General features: G+C 45.2%; 1 protein-coding gene across 1 annotated transcript in view; it reads right to left on the reverse strand.

Annotated features, from left to right (window-relative positions):
* Window positions 1-798: 798 nt before the first annotated feature.
* pkp4 (plakophilin 4) overlaps window positions 799-22,334 on the reverse strand; it is a 268,797-nt gene continuing 247,261 nt past the window's right edge. The window contains exons 15-19 of the mRNA XM_070873651.1: window positions 17,040-17,124; window positions 16,818-16,944; window positions 12,833-12,964; window positions 7,787-7,860; window positions 799-2,005 (exon numbers count right to left, since the gene is read on the reverse strand). Coding sequence (XP_070729752.1) covers window positions 1,757-2,005; window positions 7,787-7,860; window positions 12,833-12,964; window positions 16,818-16,944; window positions 17,040-17,124 — 667 coding nt within the window. The 3' untranslated portion in view covers window positions 799-1,756. The remainder of the gene's footprint in view (window positions 2,006-7,786; window positions 7,861-12,832; window positions 12,965-16,817; window positions 16,945-17,039; window positions 17,125-22,334) is intronic.

Below are 22,334 nucleotides of genomic sequence, written 5' to 3' on the forward strand. Positions count from 1 at the left end.
GGAGGTTTCCTTCCGCAGGTTTGAACTGATGCCATGCGACTTCATGGGGTCCGGAGTCAATATTGAGGTCTCCCAGGGCCACTCATTCCCGATTGTATATCATTGTGCCACTACCTCTGGTGGGTCGGCCCTCCCCATGGGACAGGACATACCGGGGGTAGTGATGGAGGAGTCTGGGACGTTCATTGTTTCTGTACCAACACTGGAACTGATCTTAATATGAAGCAGCATGTATTCATGTCTTTAGCATTGAAAGTTGAGAATTTGGTAATGCGAATGCAAACTGGATTAACAGTGAGCTCTTTTAATCATAATTAATTGACAACCTTCTCTTGAAAAACAAAGTGGGTACTACAGACCTCAAAGTTACATGCTGGAAACAAAAGTAATGCACTGGATTCCCAAAAATCAGGGCAATCTCTGACTGATTCATGGTCCCAAGTTACATACAGAAGTAAAGGTCCTGCTGTTGATGAGTTACCACCGGTTTCCTGAAAGAGGAATAAAACAAAACTTGTCCTTAAGGCTTGGATGGGAATCATTGTCATAGTTGTGTAGATTAATTACCAATGGTGAAAAGTATAGTACCAGAGTGGTAATGCAGACATGGCAGAGAGATCAGAAAAAAAGAACCGGAACAGCCTCATTGTACGTTTTATATAGTGTATCAACACATGCCAAGTGTAGCACTCCAAGAAAGGTGAACATATGTTTTTAAAATGTGTGATCAGAAAGATCTGAAAATGTGAATTTACAAAGTACATTAAAGCAAACATTTGGAAATTACTGTACTGATAAACTTAAGGACATAAACACAGAAGTAAAAAAGAAAATGTAAACCAAAATTAAGGAAGCCAGAAAAGTAAAGCCAAAGACTATTGCACAATTACAGTAATACAAAGAATAAAAGGCTGGTTGGAATTCTAAAAGTTGAATCTTGCAATCTGGAAGCACCAAATTAATAAACAGCAGTGTCTAGGTACAAAATACGGCAATTCTATCTTGAATGGTAAAAAAAAATCTTGAGCACGAAAGGTTTCAGTGAATGAAATGATCACATTTATTTATAAATGCATATAGCAAATGGCAGTGAAACTAGCCACAGAATGGGAATGGAAAAATAACTATCCAGTTTACTGGGAAACGCATATTCTTTGAAATTACAAAACCCTTTAAAACAAAATGTGACTTATTTTCATTTAGAATAATTCATCTATTGTATGACACCTGTATTTTAAAATTAATTTCAATACAGGATACTGCTTTAAGAAATGACAGCAATCCTTGTTCATATGGCATTTCCATATTTACACCAAAGAAAGCAAATTTACATGGGGAATGGAATACATAATTTGAAGGTTCATTATTTCAGTAAAACAAAAAGGGTATATATTTTAAAATGTCTGTACAAACCAACACTTTATTCACAGAGAAGTTTCACATTTCATTTGGCCCACACATTCTCCAATTATTTCTTCCATCTCAAACCTTTCATCACATGGCCCACACCTCCACCAAACTACAAGAGCTACACACAAGAAATCTAACATCTAGACAGAGTTAAAAGACTCTCCCCATCAATTTTCCTTTGCAGTTCCTTCCATCATTTCCTTGTTAAAAAGCACATTCCCAAATCCTTCCTTAAGGTTACATTCACATTGTCTCCACTAGAAATCTTTTACATTGATGATCACTTACAATCAAATCTCAGAAACGGAGCGAAAAGACATTTTTCTTCTATTTTGCCTTCCTATTGTTAAACCCAGGAGTCTGGGGATCCTGGGTATTGGTCTGCTCTGTAAGACGGCCGTGTAGTGGAATACAAGTCTACATAGTTAGTTGAAGTTTTTAGTCCATGGTGTGATGTGTAATCAGTGGCTGTTGGATAATGAATTTGGTCATCAAAATATGGGTCTTCATAGCTGTGAGGAGACTGCATATACAATCTATATGTATCATAATTTCTCCTGCTCAAGTCTTCTTGGCCATAGTACATCTGTGGATGCTGTAATAAAAGGTTAAGATGAATATAGCAGAATTATAACAAATGCACATGAATTAGACTCCAATATTGCCAACATTTATTATTACCGAATAGACACAGAAATCTTAAAACATTGTGAAAAATGCTGAGGATCTGTCCCTGTTGGTTACACAATGTGTTATATATATGAAGTTATTCTACTGGATGAACATGATGGACCTGGTGCAATACTTGCAAAATTAAGAAACTGCTAGTTTTTGATTTTTCCTTGTTGATTCAAGCTCTACTTTCTTTTAAGCCCTCGTTACAACCTGGTCTTTGGTGAGCCAAGTAGTTTACAAATTTGTTCTCATGAATAACCCATAACTAAATAGAATATTTGATGCAGCAGCTGAGAAGGAAGTTCCGGTAGCTTAATTGATGTATTTCTGTCTTCAATACTCAAAATCTCATTCCCATTTAATTTTAATTTTGTCCCTCATGGTTAGGTTTTACAGGTGTTAACAACGGCCCATTAATTTTGGTCAAGTAGCCTTTTTTGATATCTGATACTCGAGTGTGTTGGGAGGGGGGAAGCTAGCCACAGAGCCTAATCCTGTACTTATGCAGCATCTATACTCCACACTTCCAGCCACATTGCTGAATGCAAGTCAAGTGTTGCCAAGAACTTTGCCAACCTTTTCCCTCCTTAGCCCAGTGAGGCAGAGGCTAATTCAGCGCTGAGAAGGGGTCAAACCTGGGATCTCTCTTGCTTGGATGATTCAGCATCATACCACTCGGCAATAAAAAATTTCTTTAAAAACTTTATCCAGTGTCCATTCTGGGCAGCTCTATTTCGATTCATTCACTTTTTACTTGTTCTTCAGGTTTTTCACTCTCCTGCTATTTCTTGTAGAGGTTTTAATTATTTTTCACTCAAAAGCATATTAGATTTGAATACCTTTCATGCACATTACAACAGTGACTATACTGCAAAAAGACTTTGTTGGCTATGAAGCACTTTGGGTCATCAATGGCAGTAAAAAATGCAATTTCTTTCTTTTTATATTCACTTCTATTTCAATTTTGCCTTTCGATGCTTTCCTTTTTTTTAAATCTCGTTTCTGCAATATTTGAACTCTATTATTGCAAGTTTTAGGGAGTTGAAATGTTTCACTATAAGTAGAATGATTTAGTTCTTTGCTATATGTAGTTGATATTTATTGCAGTTTACTATTCATATCACCAGTATATTAGGTTGGGAAAAAGTACGATTAAATCACTATCTCACCTGGAAGGAGTGTTTGGGGCCCTGGGCAGTGGTATGGGAGGAGGTGACAGGGCAGGTCTTTCTTTACTGTTAGAGCATGAGTGGGAACAATAGAGGAGTTGTTTTCTGATCACAGGTCTAGGAGCTCAACAATTAAACATTGGGGATGGTGGAGGAAAGTGAAGTTCCTGTTGAGTTTTGCCCGAAGTTAATTTCAAATGGAGTGGGTACAGTAGACTTTGCTCAGCAATTCCTCTGGCCAACCCTGAATGGGGTGGGGGAGGGCAGGAGCCAAGCCCCAACTTCCTGTGAAGACAGGAAAAAGGTGAACAAAGAGCCAAATTTTAGCCTACAAGTTTTGTTGAAGGGAAAGTTGCTCAGGCTTTTGTTGAGGTGAAGAGGTTAGAACTGCTAGTGGAGAGTCAGAAGACACATTGTTTAAGTCAAGTCGGATGACTCACTGATATGAGGTGGTGAGGCATGTTCTTTAGTTTGTATGATTATGCAAAGATGTATTATACTGATTAAATTCAATCAATCTGATCCTAACTGTTGCTTTGTATGTTTACTTGCTGTGAAATAAAGCAGAACAACTCTCATCAAGCCTCGCCTCACAAAACGTTTTCTTGTTCAGTGTTTGGAAAAATAGAAAAAGTGCATAACATAAATAGGAGCAGGAGTAGGCCATTTGGCCTCTCGAGCCTGCTCCATCATTTAAGAAGATCATGGCTGATCTGATCATGGACTCAGCTCCACTTCCTTGCCCGCTCCCCATAGCCCTTTATTCCCTTATCGCAGAAAAATCTGTCTATCTCCGCCTTAAATATATTCAATGACCCAGCCTCCACATCTCTCTGGGGCAGAGAATTCCATAGATTTACAACCCTCAGAAACTTTTCCTCATCTCAGTTTTAAATGGGCAGCCCCTTATTCTGAGACTATGTCCCCTAGTTTTAGTTTCCCTTATGAGTGGAAATATTCTCTCTGCATCTACCTTGTTGAGCCCCCTCATTATCTCTTATGTTTCGATACGATCACCTTTCAGACTAAACGGTGGCACAATTGAGGAACAGTGGAGGACTTTTAAGGAGGTCTTTCATAGTGCGCAACAAAAATATATTCCAGTGAAAAATAAAGGGCGGTAAGAGAAGGGATAACCAGTCGTGGATAACCAAGGAAATAAAGGAGAGTATCAAATCAAAGACCAATGCGTATAAGGTGGCCAAGGTTAGTGGGAAACTAGAGGATTGGGAAAATTTTAAACAGCAAAGAATGACTAAAAAAGCAATAAAGGAAAGATAGATTTCGAAGGTAAACTTGCACAAAACATAAAAACAGATAGTAAAAGCTTTTACAGATATATAAAACGGAAAAAAGAGTGACTAAAGTAAATGTTGGTCCCTTAGAAGATGAGAAGGGGGATTTAATAATGGGAAATGTGGAAATGGCTGAGACCTTAAACAATTATTTTGCTTCGGTCTTCACAGTGGAAGACACAAAAACCATGCCAAAAATTGCTGGTCACGGGAATGTGGGAAGGGACAATCACTATCACTAGGGGGGTAGTGCTGGACAGGCTAATGGGACTCAAGGTAGACAAGTCCCCTGGTCCTGATGAAATGCATCCCAGGGTATTAAAAGAGATGGCGGAAGTTATAGCAGATGCATTCGTTATAATCTACCAAAATTCTCTGGACTCTGGGGAGGTACCAGCGGATTGGAAAGCAGCTAATGTAATGCTTCTGTTTAAAAAAGGGGGCAGACAAAAGGCAGGTAAATATAGGCCGGTTAGTTTAACATCTGTAGTGGGGAAAATGCTTGAAACTATTAAGGAAGAAATAGCGGGACATCTAGATAGGGAGAATGCAATCAAGCAGACGCAGCATGGATTCATGAAGGGGAAATCAGGTTTAACTAATTTACTAGAATTCTTTGAGGATAGAACGAGCATGGTGGATAGAGGTGTACCGATGGATGTGGTGTATTTAGATTTCCAAAAGGCATTCGCTAAGGTGCCACACAAAAGGTTACTGCAGAAGATAGAGGTACGCGGAGTCAGAGGAAATGTATTAGCATGGATAGAGAATTGGCTGGCGAACAGAAAGCAGAGAGTCGGGATAAATGGGTCCTTTTCGGGTTGGAAATCGGTGGTTGGTGGTGTGCCACAGGGATCGGTACTGGGACCACAACTGTTTACAATATACATAGATGACCTGGAAGAGGGGACAGAGTGTAGTGTAATAAAATTTGCAGATGATACTAAGATTAGTGGGAAAGCAGGTTGTGTAGAGGACACAGAGGCGCTGCAAAGAGATTTGGATAGGTTAAGCGAATGGGCGAAGGTTTGGCAGATGGAATACAATGTCGGAAAGTGTGAGGTCATCCACCTTGGGGAAAAAAAAAAACAGTAAAAGGGAATATTACTTGAATGGGGAGAAATTACAACATGCTGAGATGCAGAGGGACCTGGGGGTCCTTGTGCATGAATCTCAAAAAGTTAGTTTGCAGGTGCAGCAGGTAATCAGGAAGGCGAATGGAATGTTGGCCTTCATTGCGAGAGGGATGGAGTACAAAAGCAGGGAGGTCCTGCTGCAACTGTATAGGGTATTGGTAAGGCCGCACCTGGAGTACTGCGTGCAGTTTTGATCACCTTACTTAAGGAAGGATATACTAGCCTTGGAGGGGGTACAGAGACGATTCACTCGGCTGATTCCGGAGATGAGGGGGTTACCTTATGATGATAGATTGAGTAGACTGGGTCTTTTCTCGTTGGCGTTCAGAAGGGTGAGGGGTGATCGTATAGAAACATTTAAAATCATGAAAGGGATAGACAAGATAGAGGCAGAGAGGTTGTTTCCACTGGTCGGGGAGGCTAGAACTAGGGGGCACAGCCTCAAAATACAGGGGAGCCAATTTAAAACCGAGTTGAGAAGGAATTTCTTCTCCCAGAGGGTTGTGAATCTGTGGAATTCTCTGCCCAAGGAAGCAGTTGAGGCTAGCTCATTGAATGTATTCAAGTCACAGATAGATAGATTTTTAACCAATAAGGGAATTAAGGGTTACGGGGAGAGGGCGGGTAAGTGGAGCTGAGTCCACGGCCAGATCAGCCATGATCTTATTGAATGGCGGAGCAGGCTCGAGGGGCTAGATGGCCTACTCCTGTTCCTAATTCTTATGTTCTTCTGAACTTCAATGATTATCGGCCCAACCTATCTTCATAAGCCAACCCCCTCATCTCCGGAATCAACCTAGTGAACCTTCTCTAAACAGACTCCAATGCAAGTATATCCTTCCTTAAATACGGAGACCAAAACTGTACGCAGTACTCTAGGTGTGGTCTCATCAATACCCTGAACAGTTGTAGCAGGACTTCTCTGCTTTTATACTCTATCCCCCTTGCAATAAAGGCCAAAATTCCATTTGCCTTACTGATTACTTGCTGTACCTGCATACTCACTTTGTGCTTCATGCACAAGGACACCCAGGTCCCGCTGTACTGCGGCACTTTGCAATTTTTCTCCATTTAAATTATAATTTGCTTTCTCACATTTTCCCACATTATACTCCATCTGCCAAATTTTTGCTCACTCACTTAGCCTGTCTATATCCCTTTGCAGATTTTTTGTGTCCTCACAATTTGCTTTCCCACCCATCTTTGTATCAGCAGTAAATGTGGCTACATTACACTCAGTCGCTTCATCCAAGTCATTAATATGGATTGTAAATAGTTGAGGCCCTAGCACCGATCCCTGCGGCACCCCACTAGTTACTGTTTGCTAACCGGAAAATGACCCATTTACCCTGACACTGTTTTCTGTTAGTTAGCCAATCCTCGATCCATGCTAATATATTACTCCCAACCCCGTGAACTTTTATCGTGTGCAGTAACCTTTTATGTGACACCTTATCGAATGCCTTCTGGAAATCCAAATACACCACATCCACTGGTTTCCCCCTTATCCACCCTGCTCGTTACATCCTCAAAGGACTCCAGCAAATTTGTCAAACATGATTTCCCTTTCATAAAACCATGCTGACTCTGCTTGATTGAATCATGCTTTTCCAAATGTCCCGCTACTGCTTCCTTAATAATGGACTCCAGCATTTTCCCAACGACAGATATTAGGCTAACTGGTCTATAGTTTCCTGCTTTCTGTCTACCTCCTTTTTTTTTTTAAATAGGGGCGTTACATTTGCGGTTTTCCAATCCGCTGGGACCTCCCTAGAATCCAGGAATTTTGGTAGATTACCACCAATGCATCCACTATCTCTGCAGCTACTTCTTTTAAGACCCTAAGATGCAAGCCATCAGGTCCAGGGGAAGACACAAATATGTGGTTCAGGACTGAGATTGCCCAATCTCATTACACAAGAGTCTCAACAGCTATAGAGAAATAAAATCATCTTATTTGTCTCAGGTGGACATGAACCCAAATTAAAGGTGAAACGGTCAGTGTTCCCACAAAGTTCTGCTGTCTTAATATTTATGGAATGCTCAGACATAAAAATTTTCCACCTTACATTTTCTCTTATCAGAGGTATTCAATACTCACATGAAGTTGTCTAGATTCCTCTCTTGCTGGTGAAGAATAAGAACCTATGTAAATTGGTGAAGGCTTACTGGAACCTACAAAACAATACATTGAAATTAGCATGGAAAAGGGATTATAGTACACTTGTGCTTACAATTACCCAGCCAAAGGGGTATGAATAATCTAAACTATGGAAAAGTAAATCACTGGAAAATAAAAAAAAAAGTGCCACATCAAATTTAAATTATGTTCTTTGTCATTTGAAATGTAAATAGGTTGCTAACAGCAATAATAAACCTAATAATGACTGAATAGTAACAGTGTTCTACTTATACTTGAATTAGGGCAGAAAGTGCAGCAGTACTATACATTAAAATAGAAAGGTGCAAACAATCGAGAATAAATCTAAATGCAAAATGATGCTGGAGAAAACAGTTGGATAAGATATTATCTAACAAATGTCAAAGTGTAATAAATGCTTTCCTATCATGCGCTTTCAACAAAGTAACCAATTCAAAATTATTAAAATCCACTCCAGTAAAATACCAACTCTGCTCGAGTTTTAATTTTCTGAACTGTGGATGTCTAACCAGAATGTAGGAGTTCAAAACAAAATTTACGTGAACAAAGTGCTTGGCATTTTTAAGCCAGGTTTATTCAGAGTGCTTGCTGTAGCAAAACTAGTATAAGGCTACATCAGTGTGAAGCAGTTCTGCTTTGCATCAATGCGAGAATGTAATGCACATCTGAAGTTAGGGGAGATTGTGTCAGGTTGGGCTCAGACGGTGGGCTGGATTTTTGAATTTTTGTGATTTTGCCCGTTTCCGGGCACAAATCGCGGCAAAAATCAAAATTTTTGTGCCAGGTTAGCATTAGCGCCATAGCACGCAACTTGCGTCAAATGAAAGTTCACGACAAGCATTAGCACCACAGAATTTGTGCACTGGAGCCGAAAGTTCTGGCCCTAAAAAGAAAAAAAAAAAATCGGCTGTTCTGTGCACACGTAAATTTGTTCCCCCGCCCGCGCTTCTGGTCTGCTGTCCGAACGCAAACGCTAATGCAAGGCGCGGTCGCGAGCATGCGCAGTACAACTGGGGCTGAATCAGACATTTTATTATTCGATTTTGATGGAGGAGGAGGACAGTGTGCCAAACGATTTTCACAAGGGGCTAACGAAGCTCTTGTGGGGGCTGTGGAGAGATGGTGGCAGGAATTACACAGGAGGGGTGGATCTAGACCTCTGCCAGCCAGAGATTGCTGAGGAGATCTTTGCCTCAGACTGTGGCCAGGAGTGGGAAATCAATGCCCAAAAAAGTTTAATGATCTTTGTAGGGTTGTTAAGAGTACCATTTTTCTTGATGCACTCCTTTATTACTTAAATTATAAAGCTGACACACTATTTGTTTTCATGCTGTTGCGGTCTCTCAGCACTCTGTAGATTGCTTCCTAAAATGCATGACACATAGGTAGACTTAGTTTGGTACCCTATTTACCATGAATGATCTTTACACATTATTAAGATTGCTTTCTGAGATCTCACATGATGTTTCCACACTTCGATATCCTCCTGATGAACCATGTGGGACTTTCAAGGCCATTAAACACTCAGACAGTATGATACAAGTGCTTTTGTGGCTCTGTGTGCCACAAGAGCAGATGGACCCTCTGGTAACCATTCCCATTTTCATCTTTGCAGTCAAAGCAGTCTCGTAACAGCAGTGAACATTTGTGGACAGGCGGCGGTCCACCTCACACCCTGCCACTTATGGACCTCAAGGAGCGACAAGCAGGTCTCATCAGCACCTCAGGTCGGGCAACTACCACTGGGGGTGCTGACCCCCACTTGTATACTGAGGGGAAGTCCTGCATACTGCCTGGGCTGGGTTGGGGTAATGTGATGCAGTGTCTGTGGGCTAGGGTTGGGGCAATGTGATGCAGTGTCTCTGGACTAGATATAACGGCAGCCCTTCAAATGAGTGTGTGCTATGTGACCTTCCTCATGTCACCCTGCCTCTTGCCCTCTCCCCTGCTGCCAACCATTTGTTTGTCGTTTTCTACTTCCAGATGACCAGACACAGGTGCCGCATTCCTCGGATCAACCATCATGTTAGGCCATCATGTGGAGGAGGAAGAGGATGAAGAGTTCACCGGGGAGGGCAGTTGCACTCTATACCTCTTTTTCCATTGGCAAACACCTCGTCCGAGGATAATCTAACACTCCCAGGCTTTGAGACCTCCAAGGCTCCAGGGACTAGTGGCGTGCAGCATCGCAGTTCGAGGGTCGAATCCTGTATGCCATCTCTCCGGAGATTGAGTCAGCAAAGTCGGTCTGCTGACCGACAGGCAGGCGCAGAACTGGACATGGTGGGATTGTCCAGGGAGAGCATCCAGCTCACAGTCAGCTCCTTGATATCCTGGGTAGGATTCCTGTGACCATCGAGAATCTCACTGAGACCATAACGGAGGTAGGGTCATAGATTGTCGATGCGAGCGGCGAAACCTGTGAGGTCATCACTGCCCACACGAGGCTGGTGACCTCCATCAGTGACACTGGAGTCCTGGAGAGTGTGGCGAGCAGCCTTTCCAAGTTCCCCAGTGTGAAACCCAGACCCACCCGCACACCACATGTGACTAGCGACGCCAATGAAGAGGCTCGCCAGTCAGAAGCTGGGCCTTCCACGTCACGAGCTTGTCCAGTGTGTCCCCAGGAGGCATCTTCAATGTCTCTCCCCCAACACAGCAGCGCTCTGACAACATCGCTGCACGCCATCCTGGTGCCATTTTGGGTACAAGGAGCAGGTTTAAGGGAGGGAATAAGGGTAAGGGGGGGGGGGAATAAGCCGGTGATAAAAGGCAGCAGGGTAGGGGTGTTGGTTATAATGCTGTTGTTCTTTAATCACACTACTGGATGCAGATAATTTGTTATTTTATTATGTAAATTATGTTAAGAGTTATGAAAGTTTACAATGTTTCATAAATTCTTTCACCTTAACCATTCTTGTATAGTATCTCATTTGCAGAATAAGAGGGAGAACAGTCAACATGGTGCGATAGTGTGGCCAGGCAACGGTCAAACGTGCCGTTCACTCTTCAAGCAAAGCGTTCAATTATCAAGGGGTATGGTGAGAAAGCAGGAATGGGATACTGAAGTTGCATGTTCAGCCATGAACTCATTGAATGGCGGTGCAGGCTCGAAGGGCCAAATGTATTACTCCTGCACCTATTTTCTATGTTTCTAATTATGAGCTGCTGACGCAAGGCTTTTGCAGTGGTGAAATTTCCAGGATGCCTCCCCAGTGGTTGTGGTGAGGGTGGTGGTGGCAACATGGGTTCCTTGCCTCCCCCCCTCGCCACCCACCTTCTCTCTCTCTCTCTCTCTAGAGATGGTTCTGCAATCCCCATTGGTAAATCCTGTCCCCTCATGATGGCTAAGTTGTGAAGCATGCAGCACACCACAATGAACTCAGAGACCTGCTGAGGGGAGTATTGTAGGCAGCCTCCAGAGTGGTCCAAGCATCGGAAGCGCTGCTTGAGCACTAATTGTCTGTTCGACGATGTTGCGGGTGGTTACATAGCTCTCATTATAGTGATGCTCGGCTTCTGTCTGAGGGTTTCGGGAGGGCGGTCATGAGCCAGGTGGCGAGGCCGTAACCTTTGTCCCTGAGCTTCCGGTTCTGGCCTTGTGGTTGACAATGGAACAGGCCTGAAACACTGCTCTCATGCAAGATGAAAGCATCATGGATGCTCCTTGGATATTGGGCATTGACTGCCATGATGTGCTGAGTATGGTTGCAGACGATCTGTATGTTCATGGAGTGGAATCCCTTTTTGTTTTGGTAAACCTCTGGATTCTGTAAAGGTGCTCTCGGGGCGATGTGCATACAGTTAAGGGCACCCTGAACCTTGGGAAAGCCAGCAAATCATCCAAAACCTACAGCCCTCTCATTTTGGACCTCCTTGGTCATTGGGAAGTTTATGAAGTCCATCCTGTGTGCTTACAGTGCAGTAGTCACCTGTCAAATGCAGCAATCTGCAGCGTACTGCTAGATGGAGCATATATCCCCCGCTGATGCCTGAAAGAAGCCGGAGGCATAGAAGGCAAGTGCCGCAGTCACCTTCACCGCGCCGGGCAGTGCAGTCCTGTTGACACTGGTAGTCTGTAGGTCTGCCTGTATGAACTGGCATATCTCTGTGGCGACCTCTTTTCGGAAGCGCAGCCTTCTAACGTACTGTGCCTCAGAGAGCTGCAGGTATGAGCGATGTTCCCTGTAAAGTTGTTGGGGGTAAGGCCTCCTCCCCATACGTCTGCGACCTCTTCGATTATGTTGAAAATTATCAATAAGCCTTCTTGCAGCTTGACGCCGTATAAATATAGCAGTCAGGAATAATGGCTGACATAGTATACCCTCCATCTTTTAAAATGTCCTTAAAAACAAACTATAAACTCACAAACTTCACAATGAAAAGTATGCAGTAACGCAGCATTCATCTCAATGCTTTTAATCACTCATAACTCCGACTTTCTCCTCTGTTTCCAAGATGGTGCCTTTAGAGCCTGGTACGCCTGGTTTTTGTTGGTGGGTTCCCGGGCGGACGCTAAATCGGGCAATATGCTTGAAAATTCCGCCCGGGGCGCTAGTGCAGCGATGCGCGACGATTTACATCATCCAAAAGGTGAAAACAGTGGACGGGCGCTAAGTTTTAGCGCCGCCACAAAACTATTGCCGAAAGTTCCACCCAAGCACAAAATCTTGTGCGCCTCGTTTCACGCCCCCAAAAAATCTTTTGCGTCTCGCATAGGCGCTAAACGAGGCGCAAATTAGCCAAAGTCCAGCCCTATGGGTTTAAGCTACAACTTCAATTCACCCCAATACTACCGTTATATTGTAAGTACTCTAATTTGTAGAAATCAATACAGCTAAAACTTACAGTAAACTTTGATTTTAAACAATTTATAGACCAAATTATGACCATCTCTGGTAAGAAAAGGTAAAATTTAAAAATGTTTTGTCCTTCAAAAAAAATGCCTGACTTCGTAAACAAAGTTGTAATCACTTCATTCCTTACCTATGGTTAAATCTTTGTGTGTCATATGATCTCCTTGGCTGTTGTAATATTGCATAGAAGTCTTTGTTTTCTCATAGTTAGATCGTTGATCCTTGATTCCCAAGAGTGCTGGTGAAGAGGTTGTGCTAGCCACTGTGAACAAGATATATTCACACCAATTCAAAAAACAAAATCAAAAGAATTGCATTTATATAGCACCTTTCACAATCACAGGACTTTAACGCGAATGAAGTTCTTTTGAAGTATGGTCACTGTTGTAATGTAGGAAGTGTGGCAGCCAATTGCACACAGCAAGGTCCCACAAACAGCAATGTGATAATGACCAGATAATCTGTTTTGGAAAAAATTGAAGTGATGTTGGCTGAGGGATAACTTTGGCCAGGACACTGCAGAAGCTGGAAATCAATTCAAAATACAAAATTCCAGAAACACACAGCAGTTCAGTCAGCGTCTGTGCAGAGAAGGTAGTGTTAACGGTTCAAGTCTCATGCTTCTTTGACAGAACTGGAAGATGTTACAGATGAACAGTTTATAAATAGGAACAGGGCCATGGAAAAAAGATGGCCTGTGATTAAGGTGGAAGTCCCTCCACCATTTATACAAATTTGAGTTTCCTGGCTCCAACAGTCTCATTTTTACTATGGATGTTCAGTCCCTCTAACCTCCATCCTCCCACCCATGATGGCCTGTGGCCCTCTGTTTTTTCCCTTGAACAGTGGTTCAACAAGTCTCCATCCACCACTGCCCTCTTCTTTCTAGCTGAACATGTTCTCACATTGAACAACTTTTCCTTTAATTTCACTCACTTCCTCCAAATAAAATAATGCTACAATGGGAACCCGGATGAGTCCTACCTACCTTCCTTCCTTTTCTGTAGGATATGTTGTGCAATTTTTTCTGTCCTATTCAAGGCCCCGTCCCTGATCACTTCTTCCAGTACATCAATGACTGTTGCTTCTGCTTCCTGCTCTCACTTTGAACTGGAGAATTTCATCAATTTTGCTTCTAATTTCCACCCCTTGTTTACCTTTACAAGGTCCATCTCTATTATCCCTTTCTGAACTTCTCTATCTCCAGGGACAATCTACTGATATTTACTGTGCCCACCAACTCCCACAGCTACTTTGATTATAGTACTCCAATCTTTTCTCCCAGTTTCTCCATCTCACCTGCTCGAACAATGCCACTTTCCACAATAGAGTTTCCAACATGTCCTACTTTTTCCTCAGCTGAGGATATCCCTCCACCGTGGTGGACAGAGCCCTCGACTGTGTCGGTCCCATTTCCCCACACTTGATCTCATATAAACAGAAACATAGAAAGTAGGTGCAGGAGTAGGCCATTCGGCCCTTCGAGCCTGCACCACCATTCAATATGATCATGACTGATCATGCAACTTCAGTACCCCATTCCTGCTTTCTCTCCACATCCTTGATCCCTTTAGCCATAAGGGACACATCTAACTCCCTTTTGAATATATCTAACGAACTGGCTTCAACAACTTTCTGTGGTAGAGAATTCCACAGGTTCACAATTCTCTGAGTGAAGAAGTTTCTCCTCATCTCGGTCCTAAAAGGCTGAACTCAAAGCCACTGTCAACATCTTCACCGACGTGTAAGAAAGCATGGGGCTTACATTAAACATCCGTAAGACAACGGTTCTCCACCAACCTGACCCCGCCACACAGCACTGCCCTCCAATCATCAAAAGCCATGGCACGGCCTTGGACAACGTGGACCACTTTCCATACCTCGGGAGCCTACTATCAGCAAAGGCAGAGATCGACGACGAGGTCCAGCACTGCCTCCAGTGCACCAGCGCAGCCTTCGGTTGCCTCAGGAAGAGTGTTTGAAGACCAGGCCCTCACATTTGGCACCAAGCTTATGGTCTACAGGGCTGTAGTGATACCTGACCTCCTGTATGACTCAGAGACGTGGACCATACACAGTCGACACCTTGAATCGCTGGAGAAATGCGATGTCTCAGTGATGGCTGCCATGTCATACCCTCCAATTTGAATTTTCGCCCGCAGTTCATTTAATTTATTCCTTATACTCTGAATTTGTATAAAGAATGCTTATTTGGGTCACACTCTAGCCTGTCCTTCAGCTCTAATATTTTATTCACTGGTTTCTTATATTTTTCTCCTGGCTTAATCACATTACATCTTTTAATTTTCCCATTTTCCCTCACAATTTCTGACTGTTACTCTACTCTCTTCCCTTTCGCTTGTTTTTGAACTACTATTTGTACTACAATTTCCACCTGACCCCTTTCTTTCCACCCCCTGCCCCCATTAACTAGTTTAAAGTCCATGCAGAAATCTGGAACTTGCGATCTGTCAAGATACACCTCGACAGATCATCCGAACCGCTTGAAAAAGAGTATTACTGGCCCAGAGTTGGACTATTTGCCAAAAAACCGCAGAGCAATTTCCCACGCAACTATTACGGCTGGTAAAAACAGGCATAGGGTCTGCTTGCATCAGCATAAGGGTATATACAAGGTTTAAATAAAACATTTAAAAATCCAAAATTATGCACACACTTTAAATGAGTTTATGGAAATATTGGCCCGGATTAAGATGTTCAGGCTGGTCGATGAAGGAACTTTTGAATAAATTTGCAATTCATTACAATGTTTAATTATTAAAATTTTGTACACTTATTTGGGGATTGCATATTAAGGGATTCCCTTCGTAAATGATTGCAATGGAATTCTCCTTTTGTCATTGGAGGACCGGGCCCACATGATCCCAGGACGCTTCCGAACCGCCTGCGTTTCTGGGATCTGTGGGCTTTTACGCTGCCGTCTGCCAGGAAGCTTGAGATCACAACCTTTCATAGCCTGGGCGCCAGTAGGTACTTTCGGAATCGTTTTGCGGGTCGGATGCGTACTCTGGAGGTATACCTCCGACTGCAATTTCTAGACCAGCATGTTTAAGAAAATGTAATAGTGGAAGCTTTTCTCTTTTTAGTGCAACATTCTGATGCCACCATAGAGCATAAAAAAATTGTAGAAAATGCAGTGTAAATCTCAGTAAGGAGGAAAAAAATTATTAAACACTAGAAATAGTGACTTTGGGTCTTGCTGTGCCCAATGTTTTGGGTGTAAATTTAAGCCTGTTCAGAACGGACATAAATGCCAGTATCTCGTGTTCTCTAGTCTTTTGTATGGGGGTGGAGCTCTTACTGAGCCAAGAGGAGATTCAACAGATGTAACAGAGGAGGGTGTAAATGATTGGGGAAATTTACGCAGGGATATGTTTTGGTGCAAAACCAGCGTTAATCAGTTACGTGCAAATTTCCTCAGAAAAAAAAAATTGCACAACTTCGCTGTAGTTACGTTGAAACTTTTCAGAAAATTCCAGACCGATTGTATTCTAAACATGATTAACTTGAATGTTTCAATTTAGTACAATGATGATTTAAGAGTTTGACAATGAGCTGAAACTTTACTTCAATTATTGGACAAAATTAAATCAAGTTTCAGCAATAGCACAGATAATCTGGTATATTAAGCTAAAATATCACATCTAGTAATTTAGGCCCCCATTCAAACATTTATGTATGAAAAGAGTCCAGCACACTTATGATGCTAACTAAACAAATTTAATTTAAAATCCTTACTCAAGTGAGTATGATAACATAAGTGTATATAAGAAAGAAAAGTTGTAGAACACAGTGGAACCCATACATAATTATGCACTATATTTACACTGCTAAATCAAAGTTTTCTGAGCATCAACATATGCAGTAACAGCAAGCAGCACAATTGCAATAGTGGCACAGCTTTAACCGTAAAAGGTCAAATAATTTGTTTTTTTTTTAAAATACATCAGTAAACACACTTAATACACAGCATGTTTAGAATGTGGTGCTGGATTTGTTACCTGCAAGTCACAAAATATTTCCTTCTAATAGTTACAGGGGCATCAATTGAAGTTACAACTTTTATTTTCTTTAGTTAACCATAAGCTACTCACCAGATTGAAGAACAGGTGACATATTCTGATTGGCTGTTGATAAGGATGGGTGGGATGTGGAAAATTTATGTCGGTCACGTTCCAGAGTTGAAATTGGTGTAATGAAATGGCTTTGATTCCAACCATCCTGCAAAAACAAAGAAAACAGTGTGTGAAAAATGCAATAATTAGATTATTGACTTCCAATCCAAACAATGTTTTTTTTGCAATATTAGGAGTTACCTTTTTATAAATGCTGCGAAGGTCACGATATTGCCACAATGTGTTTAAAACTTGAGCTGCTGCCTTAACTACTTTCAGCGAGTACCTGAATGAAATACAAAACTAAGTGTAAATATTAAAATCTGTCAATTTAACCTTCAAAGAAAAGTACAACATTAACCCAATTCAGTCTACAATGATTCCAGAATTAAACCCCAGTAAAGAAATGCAGCAAGTAACTTTTACTAGAAGATTACTTTGAGTCACTAGTTTTGATTCCTGGGACAAGAAGGCTGTTCTATGAGAAAAAATTGGGTAGAATGGGTCCATATTATCTGGAGTTTAGAAGAAGTGAGAGGTGATCTCATTGTTATGTATAATATTCTCGAGGGCTTGACAGGTTACATGTTGAGAGACTATTTCTCCTGTCTGGTAAGTCTAGAGCTAGGAGGCATAGTCTCAGGAGAATGGGTATGCCATTTAGGACTGAGATCAGGAAACATTTCTTCACTCAGAGGATTGTGAATCTTTGGAATTCTCTACCCTAAAGGGCTGGATGCTTAGTCATTGAGTATATTCAAGACTTAGATCAACAAGATTCTTGGGCACTAGGGAATCAAGGGATATGGCGACAGGGTGGGAAGGTGGAGTTGATGTAAACGTTCAGCAATGATTTTACTGAATGGGGCTCAAGGGGCTATATAATCTACTCTTGCTCCTATTTCTTATGTTCTTATTTCAAGTTTAATATTTTTCAGTTCAGTCTGCAAATGTGACCCTGAGCTTTCAGATCGTAACCACTGCTCCCATTTTTCTGACAGCAGGTACTGGTAATGATTCTGCTGTTGCCATTTACAACTCCTCCAGACCCATCTTTTGTTTCTTCACTTGTCCCATTACCACCCCCTTTTGCCTTGCACCATCCCTTGGGCCCAAGTTTTGGCCTCAGTTGCTCCTGATTTTTTGGAGTAACTGGTGTAGAACGGAGTATCTTAGAAATTCAAATTCTCGGCATTTAGTTTGCTCCAGTTCTAGTCAGTTAGAACAGTTTCACTTTGGAACAGAATTTTTTTTTCAAAAAGGGGCGTGTCCGGCCACTTCCGCCTATTTTCAAAGTTTCGGCAGTGAAAACTTACTCCAAACTAACTTAGAATGGAGTAAGAGAAGATTTTTGTACGCTCGAAAAAACCTTGTCTACACTTTAGAAAATCAGGCGCAGGTTACAAATCAGGCATAGGGAATGGGGGGGGGGGGGTTAAAGGGAAGTTTACAAACATTAAACACTTCAGTTTTACAAATAAAGAGCCATCATCAATAATAAATGATAAAAACATCAATAAATCAACCAATAAATTAATCAAAAAAAATTAATAATTTTAAAAAAAATCAATAAAAACAAAACATTTTCTACTTACCAACTGCAGCACCGGGAGCGCTCCAACAGCGTGCTGGGATGCCGCCCCCCCACCACCCCCCCGCAGTGTGTCTCTATCTGTCTGTGTGTCTCTATCTCTCTGTCTGTGTGTCTCACTCTCTGTCTGCCAGTGTCTGTGTTTCTGACAGTGAGGGGAGGGGGAGGCAGAGGGGGAGAGAAGGGGGGGGGGGGGGGGAGAGAAAGAGAGAAGCGGGGGGGGTAGAAGAGAGAAGCGGGGGGGGGAGAAGAGAGAAGCGGGGGGGGGGAGAGAAGAGAGAAGCGGGGGGGGGAGAGAAGAGAGAAGCGGGGGGGGAGAGAAGAGAGAAGCGGGGGGGGAGAGAAGAGAGAAGCGGGGGGGGAGAGAAGAGAGAAGCGGGGGGGGAGAGAAGAGAGAAGCGGGGGGGGAGAGAAGAGAGAAGCGGGGGGGGAGAAGAGAGAAGCGGGGGGGGAGAAGAGAGAAGCGGGGGGGGAGAAGAGAGAAGCGGGGGGGGAGAAGAGAGAAGCGGGGGGGGAGAAGAGAGAAGCGGGGGGGGGAGAAGAGAGAAGCGGGGGGGGGAGAAGAGAGAAGCGGGGGGGGGGAAGAGAGAAGCGGGGGGGGGAGAAGAGAGAAGCGGGGGGGGGAGAAGAGAGAAGCGGGGGGGGAGAAGAGAGAAGCGGGGGGGGAGAAGAGAGAAGCGGGGGGGGGAGAAGAGAGAAGCGGGGGGGGGAGAAGAGAGAAGCGGGGGGGGAGAAGAGAGAAGCGGGGGGGGAGAAGAGAGAAGCGGGGGGGGGAGAAGAGAGAAGCGGGGGGGGAGAAGAGAGAAGCGGGGGGGGAGAAGAGAGAAGCGGGGGGGGGAGAAGAGAGAAGCGGGGGGGGGAGAAGAGAGAAGCGGGGGGGGAGAAGAGAGAAGCGGGGGGGGAGAAGAGAGAAGCGGGGGGGGAGAAGAGAGAAGCGGGGGGGGAGAAGAGAGAAGCGGGGGGGGAGAAGAGAGAAGCGGGGGGGGAGAAGAGAGAAGCGGGGGGGGAGAAGAGAGAAGCGGGGGGGGAGAAGAGAGAAGCGGGGGGGGGAGAAGAGAGAAGCGGGGGGGGAGAAGAGAGAAGCGGGGGGGGAGAAGAGAGAAGCGGGGGGGGAGAAGAGAGAAGCGGGGGGGAGAAGAGAGAAGCGGGGGGGGAGAAGAGAGAAGCGGGGGGGGAGAAGAGAGAAGCGGGGGGGGAGAAGAGAGAAGCGGGGGGGAGAAGAGAGAAGCGGGGGGGAGAAGAGAGAAGCGGGGGGGAGAAGAGAGAAGCGGGGGGGGAGAAGAGAGAAGCGGGGGGGGAGAAGAGAGAAGCGGGGGGGGGGAGAAGAGAGAAGCGGGGGGGGGGAAGAAGAGAGAAGGGGGGGAGAAGAGAGAAGGGGGGGAGAAGAGAGAAGGGGGGGGAGAAGAGAGAACGGGGGAGAAGAGAGAAGGGGGGGGAGAAGAGAGAACGGGGGGGAAGAGGAGAAGGGGAGGGGGGGGGGAAGAGGAGAAGGGGAGGGGGGGGGGGAAGAGGAGAAGGGGAAGGGGGGGGGGGGGAAGAGGAGAAGGGGAAGGGGGGGGGGGAAGAGGAGAAGGGGAAGGGGGGGGGGGGAAGAGGAGAAGGGGAAGGGGGGGGGGGAAGAGGAGAAGGGGAAGGGGGGGGGGGGAAGAGGAGAAGGGGAAGGGGGGGGGGGAGAGGAGAAGGGGAAGGGGGGGGCGGAAGAGGAGAAGGGGAAGGGGGGGGCGGAAGAGGAGAAGGGGAAGGGGGAGGGGGAAGAGGAGAAGGGGAAGGGGGGAGAGGAGAAGGGGAAGGGGGGAGAGGAGAAGGGGAAGGGGGGAGAGGAGAAGGGGGGGGAAGAGGAGAAGGGGAAGGGGGGAGAGGAGAAGGGGAAGAGGAGAGGGGGGGGAAGAGGAGAGGGGGGGGGGAGAGGAGAAGGGGGGGGGAGAGGAGAAGGGGGGAGGGGGTTGGGGGGAAAGGAGAAGGGGGGAGGGGGGAAAAGTGAAGGGGGAGGGGGGAAAAGTGAAGGGGGAGGGGGGAAAGGAGAAGGGGGAGGGGGGAAAGGAGAAGGGGGGGAGGGGGGGAAAGGAGGGAAAGGAGAAGGGGGAGGGGGGGAAAGGAGAAGGGGGAGGGGGGGAAAGGAGAAGGGGGGAGGGGGGAAAGGAGAAGGAGGGAGGGGGGAAAGGAGAAGGGGGGAGGGGGGGGAGGAAAGGAGAAGGGGGGAGGTGGAGGGGGGAAAGGAGAAGGGGGAGGGGGAAAGAAGAAAGGGGAGGGGGAAAGGAGAAGGGGAGGGGGAAAGGAGAAGGGGGAGGGGGAAAGGAGAAGGGGGAGGGGGAAAGGAGAAGGGGGAGGGGGAAAGGAGAAGGGGGAGGGGGAGGGGGAAAGGAGAAGGGGGAGGGGGGAAGGAGAAGGGAGGGGAGGGGGGAAGGAGAAGGGAGGGGAGGGGGGAAGGAGAAGGGAGGGGAGGGGGGAAGGAGAAGGGAGGGGAGGGGGGAAGGAGAAGGGAGGGGAGGGGGGAAGGAGAAGGTGGAGGGGGGAAAGGAGAAGGGGGAGAGGAGGGGGGAAAGGAGAAGGGGAGGGGAGGGGGGAAAGGAGAAGGGGAGGGGAGGGGGGAAAGGAGAAAGGGGGGAGGGGGGAAAAGAGAAGGGGCTGAGGGGGGAAAGGAGAAGGGAGGGGGGAGGATGGAGGTCGGGTTGGGGAGGGAGAGAGAGCGCGGGTCGGGTCGGGGGGGTGGTGGGAGGGAGGTCGGTTCGGGTCGGGGGTGGGGGGCGGGGAGCGCGGTTCGGGTCCAGTCGGGGGGTCCAGTCCGGTCCGGGGGGGAAGTGGAAGTCGAGTCGGGTCAGGAGGAAGCAGGAGCTGGCCGTGCGAGGCAGCCTTATCCACGCAGCTCCAGTGAGGCCATTGGGCCAGGGACTGCGTGCTTCGGGCCCCTCCCACACAGTTTTGGGCACCTGGAGCTACTGCACATGCGCGCCCACTGTAGCGCGCATGTACAGAGGTCCCGGCACTATTTTCAGCGCAGGGACCTAGCTCCGCCTCCTACAGCTCGTGCTGCGCCGCGCCGAGGGCCAGAGGACCAGCAGGGAGCCGGAGAATCTGGAATTTTTTTTTAGGCGCACTTTGTGGCGCGAAAAATGGGCGTCCAGGTCGGGGCTGCGCCGTTCTAGGCGCGGCCCGAAACTTGGGCCCCTTATGTGGTTGAAATCACTCCTGCCTTTCACCCCATTAGACCTTCCTTTCTTTTCTCCACTCCCACACTTTCCCTGACACTGTACTTGCTTAAAACTGGTTACATCTAACATTTTACAGTTCTGCTGAAAGGTCATAGACCTGAAACGTAAACTCTTGTTTTTCCCTCCACAGATGGTACCTGACCTGCTGAGTATTTCAAGCTTTTCTGTTTATATTTACTATTTCTCAATCTTTGAGTGAACTTATTACCCACACCATGGTTGTTAAGCAACCAGACAAGACTTACATGTCCATTTAAAAGATACTCTAAATTATATTACAACCACATTATGGTAAACCATAAATTACCATATGCTCCATTTCTAAAAAGTTACTGTTTCTCAGAAATTTACAGCACAGGTGGCCGCCATTTCGCCCACAGCACCTGCGTTGACTTTCAAAGAGCTACCCACATGGCTCCTTTCCTCTGCCCTTTTTCCCCATACCCTTTCAACATTTTCTTTTTAAAATATTAATCCACTTCTAAAAAAATATGAATTCTGCTTTCACCACTGTTTCTGGTAGCCATCACAACAGCCTTAACAGCCCTCTGTATTTGATGGCAAGGAGAAAAATGATTTTAGACAACTTCTTTGAGAAGAACACGTTAATTATATGCCATTGAAAGCCTTGAATGACAGGTATTTATTACACGACTCATCTTTTAGCAACCTACCTGACTAATACCAGAGTGGTAG

Source organism: Pristiophorus japonicus, chromosome 3, assembly GCF_044704955.1.
Source record: "Pristiophorus japonicus isolate sPriJap1 chromosome 3, sPriJap1.hap1, whole genome shotgun sequence".
In the NCBI taxonomy this organism is placed as follows: domain Eukaryota; kingdom Metazoa; phylum Chordata; class Chondrichthyes; family Pristiophoridae; genus Pristiophorus; species Pristiophorus japonicus.